Consider the following 10712-nt stretch of genomic DNA (forward strand, 5'->3'; position numbering starts at 1 on the left):
TTTCGCTGGATACGAAATGAGAATTGTCGTCTGTTTTCAGTATAATATGAAATGTTCATTTTGATATAATCCATCAAATTTTAAGACAATCAAAATTCATAAAATTAATAAATTTAGTCAGTAATGAAAGTAAGATGGATAAAAAGCGTGGTTAGTTATGTGGTTACACAAATTAGTCGTTACATCTTCATGTCCTTACATATTTCCTATAGTCAATTTTCTTTCTACTTTTACTAACTCATTTCCGTGAACGAAGTGTAAGGTGATCATACTTTTAAACCAAGGTTTAACTTTAAAATGTGGAGTGTTTATTTATTATTTACGATTTTTCCAATTTTGTTTTTAATTAGACAATTATGTTTAAATCTATATAAAGGACATAAAAATGTTTGTATTGTTGTTCTTGGAGATTTGGGTAGAAGTCCTAGAATGCAATACCATGCGATGTCATTTGCGAAAGAAGGTTACACAGTGGATTTTATAGGTTATCCCGGTTCATTACCTTTAAAACAAATAAGAGAAAATTCTTCTATACATATTTATTACCTTCATCCTCCCCCAGATATAGAAGATAGTACGTATGTACTTGTATTATGAGTAAATACTTTTATAATTTATGTTGATTAATTTTATTTAAAATAAGCACTTTTATTACTTCTTTTGTCTTTGTTTTATTTTATGATTGTATAATACAATTTGTTTGAAGTAATAGCTGTATATAAATATATATTTGTAGAATAAAAGAGTTTTTTCTAATATTTCAGGATTGTCTCGTTTACCTTATTATGTAATAAAAACGATATGGCAAACATCTAACCTTATATGGATATTATTCACTAAACATATATCAAATTATATATTAATACAAAATCCACCTGCAATACCAACGATTCTAGTTTGTTGGTTTTATTCCATAGTTGTTGATTCAAAATTTATTATTGATTGGCATAATTATGCACATACTCTTATGGCATTGACACTAAAAGATGACCACTTACTTGTAAAATTTGCAAAAGCAATTGAAACATATTTTGGTTCTAAGGCACATTATAATTTTTGTGTGTCTCAAGCAATGAAGGAAGATTTACAATTGAAATGGGGCATCAAGTTAGTGTTTTCATATATAAAATAATTCATATTTTGGAATTTATAATTCAGTATCTTTTTTTTCTTTAGAGCTGAGGTATTATATGATCGACCATCAAATGAATTTCAGCCTATATCATTAACAGAAAAACATATATTTTTATTAAAATTAAGTGAAAAATATAATGTATTAAAAGGTTCTGAAGAGAGCTCAACTGTATTTACGAAATATATAGAAAATGAAGCACAATTATACTCTAAAAGGCCTGGGTTTATTATATCAAGTACAAGTTGGACAGAAGATGAAGATTTTTCAGTATTGTTAAATGCATTACAGGGTGTGTGTTATATTATTATGGTCAATAATTGATGACATCAATTATTACCATTTATTATTAAATTATTTATTGTTATATTTAAAATTTTTTATTTCGCAGAATATGAAAATGCATTTGAACAAGATATTTGTAAACTACCAGATTTAATTTGTATGATAACTGGTAAAGGTCCTTTGAAAGAATTTTATATGGCTATTATAAAACTAAAGAATTGGAAACATGTCACAATCATAACACCATGGCTTGAAAATGAAGAGTATCCTAAAATGTTAGGTACTAAACTTTAACATAAAATTTTGTATTTATTCTAATATATTTTTGTATATAAGAAGCATAATTTACATTTATAGCTAGTGCGGATTTAGGCATTTGTCTCCACATATCATCTAGTGGATTGGACTTACCTATGAAAATTATTGATATGTTTGGTTGTGAGCTTCCAGTTTGTGCATATAACTTTAAATGGTAAGCAGAACATTATATTATAATTAGGTCTTTTTATTTATTGTATTTATTAAAGTTTATGTATTATGCTTTGAAAAGTGTTGAATCTATAAATGTTTAAATTTTATATTTAGATTTTTTGTATAGTACATTTGTTTTTTAGTTTATCAGAACTTGTTAAACACAAGGAAAATGGAATGATTTTTTCGAATGACAAAGAACTAGCAGAACAATTGAAATCATGGTTTGAAGATTTTCCTAATAACGATATTCAACACCAACTAGATATAAAATTTCGAGAGGAGTTACATAAATTTCAAAAAAATCGGTGGCATGGTAACTGGTCTTCTATTGCCTTACCTTATTTTAATCAATAATTTATGATTGTAACTTCGTTAATGCATATATTTTTTTTATTATAGCTTTTATAATATATATTTCGTTAATTTATATGTTTTATTTTTTCTAACCTTTACATTTTTCTCATTACTTACTTAATTGAAAACATTTGTCATCATCTTTTTTTAATTGTCTAAAGTAGTTAATTTAAAAGATAAATCCTATTGGTCTAATCATTTTGGCAAGAACAAAATATAATTTTAATAAATAAATTTGGTTTTAAGTGTTATTAAATCGTGAATGTAGGTAAGTATACAATGTGGTCACTTTATTATTGAAAGCGCTTTTCTCATAAATGGCAAATATACCAAAATAATGAAAGAAAAATACAATACTTCAATATTTTATGCTTACAATACTTTAAAAAAAAGAAATGATTTTTTATTTTTTAAGTGAAATGTTGTTTATTCTTTTACACAATATGAAAGTAACTATCAAAGTCATACAAGATCATGAATTTTATATGTGATAAAAAACATTTATTTTGGATTGTGATACAGACAGAATATCAATACTTTTTAGTTAACATTTTTCAGTCATAAAGATAACTTATACATAAATTTCACTGCATGAAAGATATATAAGGCTCTATCTTTTGAAATTATTCAAAATTCTGTGTAAAAAATAGAAATAATAGTTTGATTACATTTAAATTTAAAAAGAATGATTCTGAATCAGGTACAAAGTATTTAAACTAAGAGACGTTCAATCTCTTGTTGTATAGCCTGAATCTGTGGTTTTAATTGTGATCCTTCATTAACCGTCACAGAGCAAGCAACAACAGGCCTAGATACACCACAAGCACGACCTAGAGCTTGTTTGCTTCTAACAAATACATATGGTACATTTTTGTCTTCGCACAATAATGGCAAATGCAGCAAAATTTCTAGAGGTTCTGCATCTGCAGCCATTACGATAAATTCTGATAAGCCACGATTTAATGTTTTTGTTGCTTCATTGGCCCCTTTCCTTAATTGTTTATAATTCATGGCTTGTTGCACTAAATTCAAAATTTTAGAAGTCAAAGTAGCGTCTGCTAAAGGATACGCTTTAGGGTTAACTTCATCTCCCTATAAAAGATATTTAAATAATTAGGAAAGAGCAATATTCTTTTGAAAAAATATGTATTTTGATTTAATATCAATATATAAACAAATATAAATAATTATAATTATTTTCATTTATATTAACTGAAAGTTGGTAAATAATCACGTGTGAAACTTAACCTATAAGGTTGCACGTGGATAAAAGAAAACAAATAATTGTAAGTATGAATTATAAATAACAACTTACCATTTTTGCTGATCAAATTATGTTTTAAAATATATCTTAAAAAGAATAGTTTGTTAGAAATTAATTGCTCCTCTCCGCGATTATTTTTGCTTAAAAACCGCTTCACTGAGGATAGAACTCAAATAATCGCTTTAAACTGCGGCAGCCCAATCGCTGTTGGCTTCATTTATACAGAGTGTCACATTTAAATTGATCTCAAGAGTAATTTCAACAGTGATTTCAGAGGATATGTATCGAGATATTATCAAAACATAAAAGTTGAATGGTTTTCATGGATACGTATTTGATGAATAATATATATATTAATAATATATTATAATAAATAAATCATTTGTTCCGTTTTGTAAAAGCGTTACTATATAGTGCATCCTATGTATAATATGCATACTAACATATACATGTGCGTATTATATACATAGTTCTTTATCATTACCAAATAATTATCTCAATGCAAAATATTATTTTATAAATAACATTATTAATATTTTATGTTATACATAAACTGTTCATATCAATTACATCGAAAAATATGATTTATTTATCTTTTCCAAAAATGCTTTATGCAAACAGTATGTTGTTTGAGAATTTCCTTCTGTACATACGTTTGTTTGGACATTAGAACATACTTCTGTACCTATTGGCTCTTTCTTTTCATTCCTGCAATTTAGAATACATAAATTGCATTTACATGCCCACTTGTGTGCGCATAGGAAATGTCAGACATTATAGGCATGATAGAGAACAATACATATACATATATATATGCAAACATTTTATTTCATGATAAAATATGTAATATCTTACTCAAAAATATTGGTTGTGTATTTCTCTGGTATTTTCTCAATCATTCCAGATTGCATTATATTCCACGAAAGGTCTATAATACTAGGCGCACATATTAAGTCATTTATAGTTTCAGATTTTTCATCACGAATAGTATCTTCACTTTCATTTTCGATTTGTTTGGTTTCTTGATAATCTGTCATATATACCATGCTCGAAATATTAAGAAATAGTAAAAAATATATCGCTATGCATATGTAATATTAAAAATTATAACATTAAACAATGTATATATTAACAAATATATTACTATATTTAACCTATATAAGGTATTTTGTAATTTAAAAATGATACGTTTCGTAATTGTACGTGTACCTACGTGTATATATATATATATACGTGTATATATATATATATATATATAACAGAAATATTTATAAAAAGACACGAATAAAAATCGTATGCTTTCAAAATGACCGCTAATGATGGAGTTCAATGTAGAATAAGATTCTTAAAGTTCTATGTAGTATTAACAATTTACTTTTTAAGCAAACACATTGCGGAAGAATTAAAGTCATATCGTATCCAAGCGGTATCGAATCTTTTCCTTTTATTCGTTGCTCTTCTCTAGGATGAGGTTCAAATAGATCTAGATACATGCTTGTGTCTCCATCATTTTCTACACAATTAAGCAGTTTCTCGAATGAATCTGTTAATTTCGTTTCAGAAGTATCTGTCAATTTTTGAATTTCTTTCCAATTCGTGCAACAATCTGAACAGTCTTCGCTCAACGATTTTAATTTTCTTTCGTTTTCTAAGCAGATACATGACGCTTCGTCCTTACATGTACAATGACTGCTTTCTTTCCTGATGGTTCCACAAATTGATAGAATAGTAGATTCTGTGGAATTTCTGCACACGCCGTCTTCCTTTCTTATAGCTCTATTGTTTCTCTAAACATAAGTAAATTTATAGCTAGATATATTATGTTTTTGTTGCTTTTTTTACATATTTTTTTGTTTTAAAATTTTTGGCGTCCATTATCTTTGTGTACAATAATCTTACGAGTATTACGATAATATATCATTTTTATTTTGAAGTTCTGTTTAGTTAATAATTAATGGAGGGGTTCAGTGAGAAAGAAAAGGCATTGCCGAATAAACATGATAAAGGTGCATCTAAACCAAATTAAACTTGTGATACGTCGATCGAAAGAAAACCATTTCGACAAAGTTGTGTGTAGAGTGATCTATTTATATAATTGATATATTGCATATATCATATGAAAGCTTGTGATCAACGATGACACGGATTATGGTAGTAGAAGATAAAACATTTTTAAATTTACGGAAACGTAAAAAGATCTGTTGTTTCTAAAAAAGTGGTTTTTAATTTTGTTATTTATGACTCACCATTCCGACAAATCTAAGAAAGTTATGAGTTAATAAATATGGTAGGCCACTTTCATTGTAAAAGTATAGATGTTGTCATTTAATAACTTCAATAAAAAATTGGCCTTTTAAAACTTTCCTAATTTTTAGAAAATAGGATTTTAGGTCAAAAGGTCTTAAAAAATTCCCAGATATATAACAATATAGCTATAGTATCTTAAATTTTTACCATAATTTCTTATAGGATAGAACAAAAGAAATCAAGCATAGCTTGTAAATCATGTTTAAGCCTGTAATCATGATCAATAACTACCCTAATAATAGAGGTAGGGTGCTAAAATCTGGTCGAAATGGATTTCCTACGAAGCTTTTTCGATTGACGTTTGACAATTTTAATTTGATTTAAATACACTTTTACCATGTTTATTCGGCTATGCCTTTTTATTAAAGAGCATTTCGAAAAGAACTTAAAATGAATGATTATTATTTACCGATTTCTTTGACCACTTATCTGTCTTCGTGCATGGCGGTAAAAGTCCAATATGCGCGTTGCGTGGAGAATTGATAAAGTATTTATTGCCATTTTCCTCCAAATTAATTACTCCACTATACCTCGTTGTACCATACGCTGGTATAGGGCCAGTATTTCTCGTAGTACAATTTACTAACATTTCCTTATGAAACTTCTCGACTTAGATTGGACATACAGATTTTCTAAAGATATATCAATGTGAATAATTCATTATTCTCACTCAATTAGTTTTTAAAAAATGTTCAATATATAGAGCTGTTTAATTTTAATGGTTTATACAATAGTTTATACAAACATTGTAATTCGCATGATCTTCGATAATTTATGTTGACCAAAGATAGAAATTTAACATGATCCTAAAAATTTATAATTAATTTTCTCCGGTTAATGATTTACCGACTGATGAATTTGCTATACATATGTAAAATGATAGAAAGCAATGACTGGCTATGAAAACACGGAAATCGATACTCCAGCGCATCTGCTTCAGGGCAAACCTGGAGAGATATGAATACAGTTTTAGGAGTTTGAATTATGAATATGAAACATGAACGAATTAACACTATCTGAAATATTACATATTTGAAATAACGAATTATTTTATAACGATTTCATTTTTCAAAAACATTTGTGATTTAATATTTTGGGAAATAATTTTCAAAGAATAATTATTTTGCATTTGAAATATTTATATATTTATATAAATATCAATTCAAAGTATATCATGGGATTAACACTAAACCTACTGACACTTCGTGCGGTTAAAATGACCGGTGATTAAAGAAGTAATAGTTTTTATGATTTAATTTAGATAATGATTAATTTATAACTAAATGTATATAAAATGGTGAACTTACATATAATTTCGTCGAAATTTACTTTTGTTTAATTTCAATTATAGACTTAAATAAAATTACACTTTTATTTATATAGAGACATATCTTATTCAACTGTTTTACAAATTATCTTATTATCATATTTCCAATACATATTTCCTGCATCTTAAATAAATGTTCATAATTTTCTAACCTTTACAATTTTTTACTTGACAAGTTTTTTGTAGTAATTAATCTAAACTTGTTGATAGTTTTATTGCATGGTTTTTTCCCGCGATTCTTTATATAAAAGTAATGTATGCATCAGGTTTATAACAATTCTGTGAATTCTCTATAAGAACCTAACCCACGCTGTAGATACCATTGCAAATTTAATGGTTCGTAAATGTTGGCTTCTTTCGCTCTTCTAATCAAATTAACCTCATAATTTCAGCAAAGTCATTCCTGCTCATTGTTTTTGAAAAAAATGCAGGTCTCCGAGTTTTATTCCACAAATATGAAATATCTAAATTCTTTGTCTGATATGCACCTCGGGCATATAGCAGAGCAATAAATGCATCTATTTGCCGTATTTGTTAAATTCCGTTTTTACTTGTTCTTTCATTATATGCCGTTTAACGATAATTTCTTTCCTTTTTACCCTGGACGTGAACGGTTATTTATAAATAAAATTCAACTCTGATTCGGTTGTAAATAGCTTTTCATGTGCTTCTATGCCGTTTTCAGTTGCTGAAGTTCATCGTATACTGAACAGTCTTCTATGTTCTATTTTTTTTTAAAGTCGTGACATTTTTAGGGTAAATATTTATCACAGAATAATACCATGTACGGAGTACAAAATTATTGTCAAATTTGATATGATTTACTTTTGCTTTTATGACAACTTTACACAAAACGCTCTGAGATGCTTTCTGTCTGAGTTTTAGAGATAACAAGGTTAAATGTCGACTAACTGATTAACAAACTGAGATGTAGGAGAAGAAAATATTGATGAGTATTGGCCGTTCTCCATCAACGGTTGTTACTCGAGTGTGGAGTTAGGAAAAGCCCGCTTTTCCCGTGTTTTATCGCAATGAGCGATAACCCTAAAAAACTTCCTGCATATATTTTATATACTAAAGGCATATCATTACGTAAATTGTGTAAACTTTTACGATTTAATAACAATTCCTTATCTTATATAATTTGTAATGTATACTATGTTTATCATATACACAGATATTCTATGATTACGTATAGGAGGGGGCGTATGTATATGAGTTATTTATATAGCGTGGAGCTACAACGGGAAACGCAGTAATCAACTGAGCATTTCTGTGTTTTCAGAAATTCAGAAATATCTGCACTTTATAATGTTGATATTGTTGTTAGCGTTTATTACGTTTGTACTTACTACTTTACAATCTACGACAGTTTTAGGGCAGTTTGATTTTTACAGTGAAAATCCTACGCCAAATAACCGTCCTATAATTGGCAAGTATTGATCTATGCATATATGTATATACATATACACGTATATGTCAAAGTATCAATAATGCTAACTCTCCTTCTTTTTTAATGCTTTAGAAATCATATAAAAAATATGTTTGCATATGGAAATTTAATTACATAAAAAACTGTATCGTAGATTGAGATATATAATTAATAATTAATATTCAAGTAATACATGGTCCATAGATCATGTAATATATAAAGATAATACTCGATGGTAATCGAAGCGACTTCAATTTTTCAATCAAACTGTTGTAATATAATCTACAAGTGAATATAAAAAGTTAGAATGTTATATGAAGCATTTATAGGAAAAATTCACGTTACACGTTTTGCTAATTTTTTGCAAAATTCTAAAAATTGCAAATATTCTGTTTTTAAAATTAGTCTGATTCGTCTAGTAACATAAACAAAGCGCAAATTTTATTTTTTATTCAAACAATATTAGTTTATTGCGATTATATGAAAATATATTATTCAACGCGTTAGTTAACTAAATTGTTTCTCTTATATTTTATTCAATCTTATGTTTAAAAGGTATTTTAGTACAAGAGAAGCCTCCAGACCATTCCAAAAGTTATATTGCTGCATCATACGTAAAATTTATTGAAGGAGCCGGTGCCAGAGTTGTTCCAATTTGGTAAGTTTGTAACGTTATAATAAATAATAGATTGAATTATCACTGTAATATACATGTAATTATACCAAAAAGATGCTCTTTTTTAGGATTGGAAGGGATGAATGTTATTATGAAGATATTTTATCTAAAATAAATGGGTAAGATGAAAGACTGAAAAAATAGAAAAATATATAAATTATAATATATGTATTATATCATTTCCTATAGAGTTCTATGGCCTGGTGGATCTGCGTCTTTCGCTAACAGCAATGGGGGGTATGCAGATACAGGATATAAGATTTACAAGTAATAGAATTATATAAAAATAGTTTTATCACTCGAAACGGTATAGGAGTATCTTTTGCTTAATCATGGTATGAAAAATTTTCTTAATTGTTTTGAATTCGTTTACAGAATTGCAAAAAGAATGAATGACAATGGAGATTATTTTCCAATACTTGGAATATGTTTAGGATTTGAGTTGTTAACATACGTTGTTGCTGAACGTTTTCCTCATAGGACACGCTGCAGAGCACAAGCTCTACCACTTCAGTTGGAATTTACACCAGGTTCATCATTCAAATGTCACCTTTTTCACCAGTTTCCTAAAACAAAAATCTAATTTTCTTTGTATATTTTAGATTACAGAAGCGGTAGGATGTTTTCTGATATTTCAGATAATGTTGAAGACATATTGAGAACTAAGAAAGTGACATCAAACCAGCATCTAAATTGTGTTACGAAATCGGTAAGATATATTCATTTATTTTACAATAATATATGTCTGAAGATTATGATACTTATTAACAGATTTGTAGGGTTTACAACGTGCTGGTGTAAGCGATAAATTTCGAATATTGTCTTTGAATCGTGATTTAAATAATCTTGAATTCATTTCTTCGTTGGAACACATCACTTATCCTTTTTACGGCTTGCAATTTCATCCAGAGAAAAATTTATACGAATGGAAAATCGGGGAAAAAATTCCACATGGAAAAAATGCTATTGAAATTGCACAATATTTTGCTAATTTTTTCGTTAACGAAGGTACATCTGTCTTTTTTGAAGATTTTTATATCTTATATCTGAAATCAATACCAACCAAAATTATTTTGTGTGCAGCGCGTAAGAATCATCATATATTTCGAAGCAGTGAGGAAGAAGCTCAGACGTTAATTTATAACTACTCACCAACTTACACTGCATTGGGGGACTCTGTATTCATGCAATCTTACATATTTGATTTAGTGAATACATTATGATCTGTTGATATTTGTTTAGTTAATTCTCGGTCTGATAATTTTATTGTATATTGTTACTAATTATTATTTTGTTATATATTCTATAGATATTAAAAGGAATACTAAATTTTTTAAAATGAATGTAAATTTATTGCAGACCGACTCTATTATCACTAAATCTTCAATTTATGCTGAAAATTTTATTCAAAATAGAATTAAAGCATGGGAAATCATTACATGTAAAACAGGACACATAGTG

General features: G+C 27.7%; 3 protein-coding genes across 4 annotated transcripts; 1 reads left to right on the forward strand and 2 right to left on the reverse strand.

Annotated features, from left to right (window-relative positions):
- The first annotated feature begins 14 nt into the window (after positions 1 to 14).
- On the forward strand, positions 15 to 10590 carry LOC126864073 (chitobiosyldiphosphodolichol beta-mannosyltransferase-like). The gene is made up of 14 exons (XM_050615012.1): positions 15 to 574; positions 765 to 1107; positions 1177 to 1424; positions 1524 to 1697; positions 1775 to 1889; positions 2032 to 2196; positions 8541 to 8575; positions 9131 to 9233; positions 9320 to 9370; positions 9441 to 9518; positions 9627 to 9781; positions 9854 to 9960; positions 10031 to 10259; positions 10335 to 10590. Exons 1-14 carry the CDS (start codon positions 298 to 300, stop codon positions 10472 to 10474), a joined length of 2220 nt encoding a protein of 739 aa, XP_050470969.1. The 5' UTR covers positions 15 to 297; the 3' UTR covers positions 10475 to 10590.
- LOC126864066 (NHP2-like protein 1) lies at positions 2292 to 3804 on the reverse strand. Its single transcript, XM_050615003.1, has 2 exons — positions 3561 to 3804; positions 2292 to 3337 (listed from the first exon to the last, which is right to left on the reverse strand). Exons 1-2 carry the CDS (start codon positions 3561 to 3563, stop codon positions 2957 to 2959), a joined length of 384 nt encoding a protein of 127 aa, XP_050470960.1. The 5' UTR covers positions 3564 to 3804; the 3' UTR covers positions 2292 to 2956.
- LOC126864047 (uncharacterized) lies at positions 3993 to 8446 on the reverse strand. Of its 2 annotated transcripts, XM_050614974.1 has the most exons (5): positions 6562 to 8446; positions 6226 to 6448; positions 4885 to 5296; positions 4365 to 4539; positions 3993 to 4217 (listed from the first exon to the last, which is right to left on the reverse strand). In XM_050614974.1, exons 2-5 carry the CDS (start codon positions 6403 to 6405, stop codon positions 4076 to 4078), a joined length of 909 nt encoding a protein of 302 aa, XP_050470931.1. In that variant the 5' UTR covers positions 6406 to 6448; positions 6562 to 8446; the 3' UTR covers positions 3993 to 4075. The 2 variants fall into 2 exon arrangements, with proteins under 2 accessions (XP_050470931.1, XP_050470929.1); XM_050614972.1 differs by having other exon boundaries at positions 6226 to 8446.
- Positions 10591 to 10712: the final 122 nt, after the last annotated feature.

The sequence above is a fragment of the Bombus huntii genome, chromosome 3 (genome assembly GCF_024542735.1).
Source record: "Bombus huntii isolate Logan2020A chromosome 3, iyBomHunt1.1, whole genome shotgun sequence".
Lineage (NCBI taxonomy): Eukaryota > Metazoa > Arthropoda > Insecta > Hymenoptera > Apidae > Bombus > Bombus huntii.

Bases quoted from the DNA above. Each gene is read 5' to 3' on its own strand.
- LOC126864073 (XM_050615012.1), top strand. From the start codon at position 298: ATGTGGAGTGTTTATTTATTATTTACGATTTTTCCAATTTTGTTTTTA. The intron at 9,371-9,440 runs GTAAGATGAAAG...CATTTCCTATAG, and splicing joins ATTTTATCTAAAATAAATGG to AGTTCTATGGCCTGGTGGAT. The intron at 9,782-9,853 runs GTTCATCATTCA...TGTATATTTTAG, and splicing joins TCAGTTGGAATTTACACCAG to ATTACAGAAGCGGTAGGATG.
- LOC126864047 (XM_050614974.1), bottom strand. From the start codon at position 6,405: ATGTTAGTAAATTGTACTACGAGAAATACTGGCCCTATACCAGCGTAT. The intron at 4,540-4,884 runs GTAAATTGTTAA...TATATATGACAG, and splicing joins GCAATGTGTTTGCTTAAAAA to ATTATCAAGAAACCAAACAA. The intron at 4,218-4,364 runs GTAAGATATTAC...TCTAAATTGCAG, and splicing joins TACACAACCAATATTTTTGA to GAATGAAAAGAAAGAGCCAA.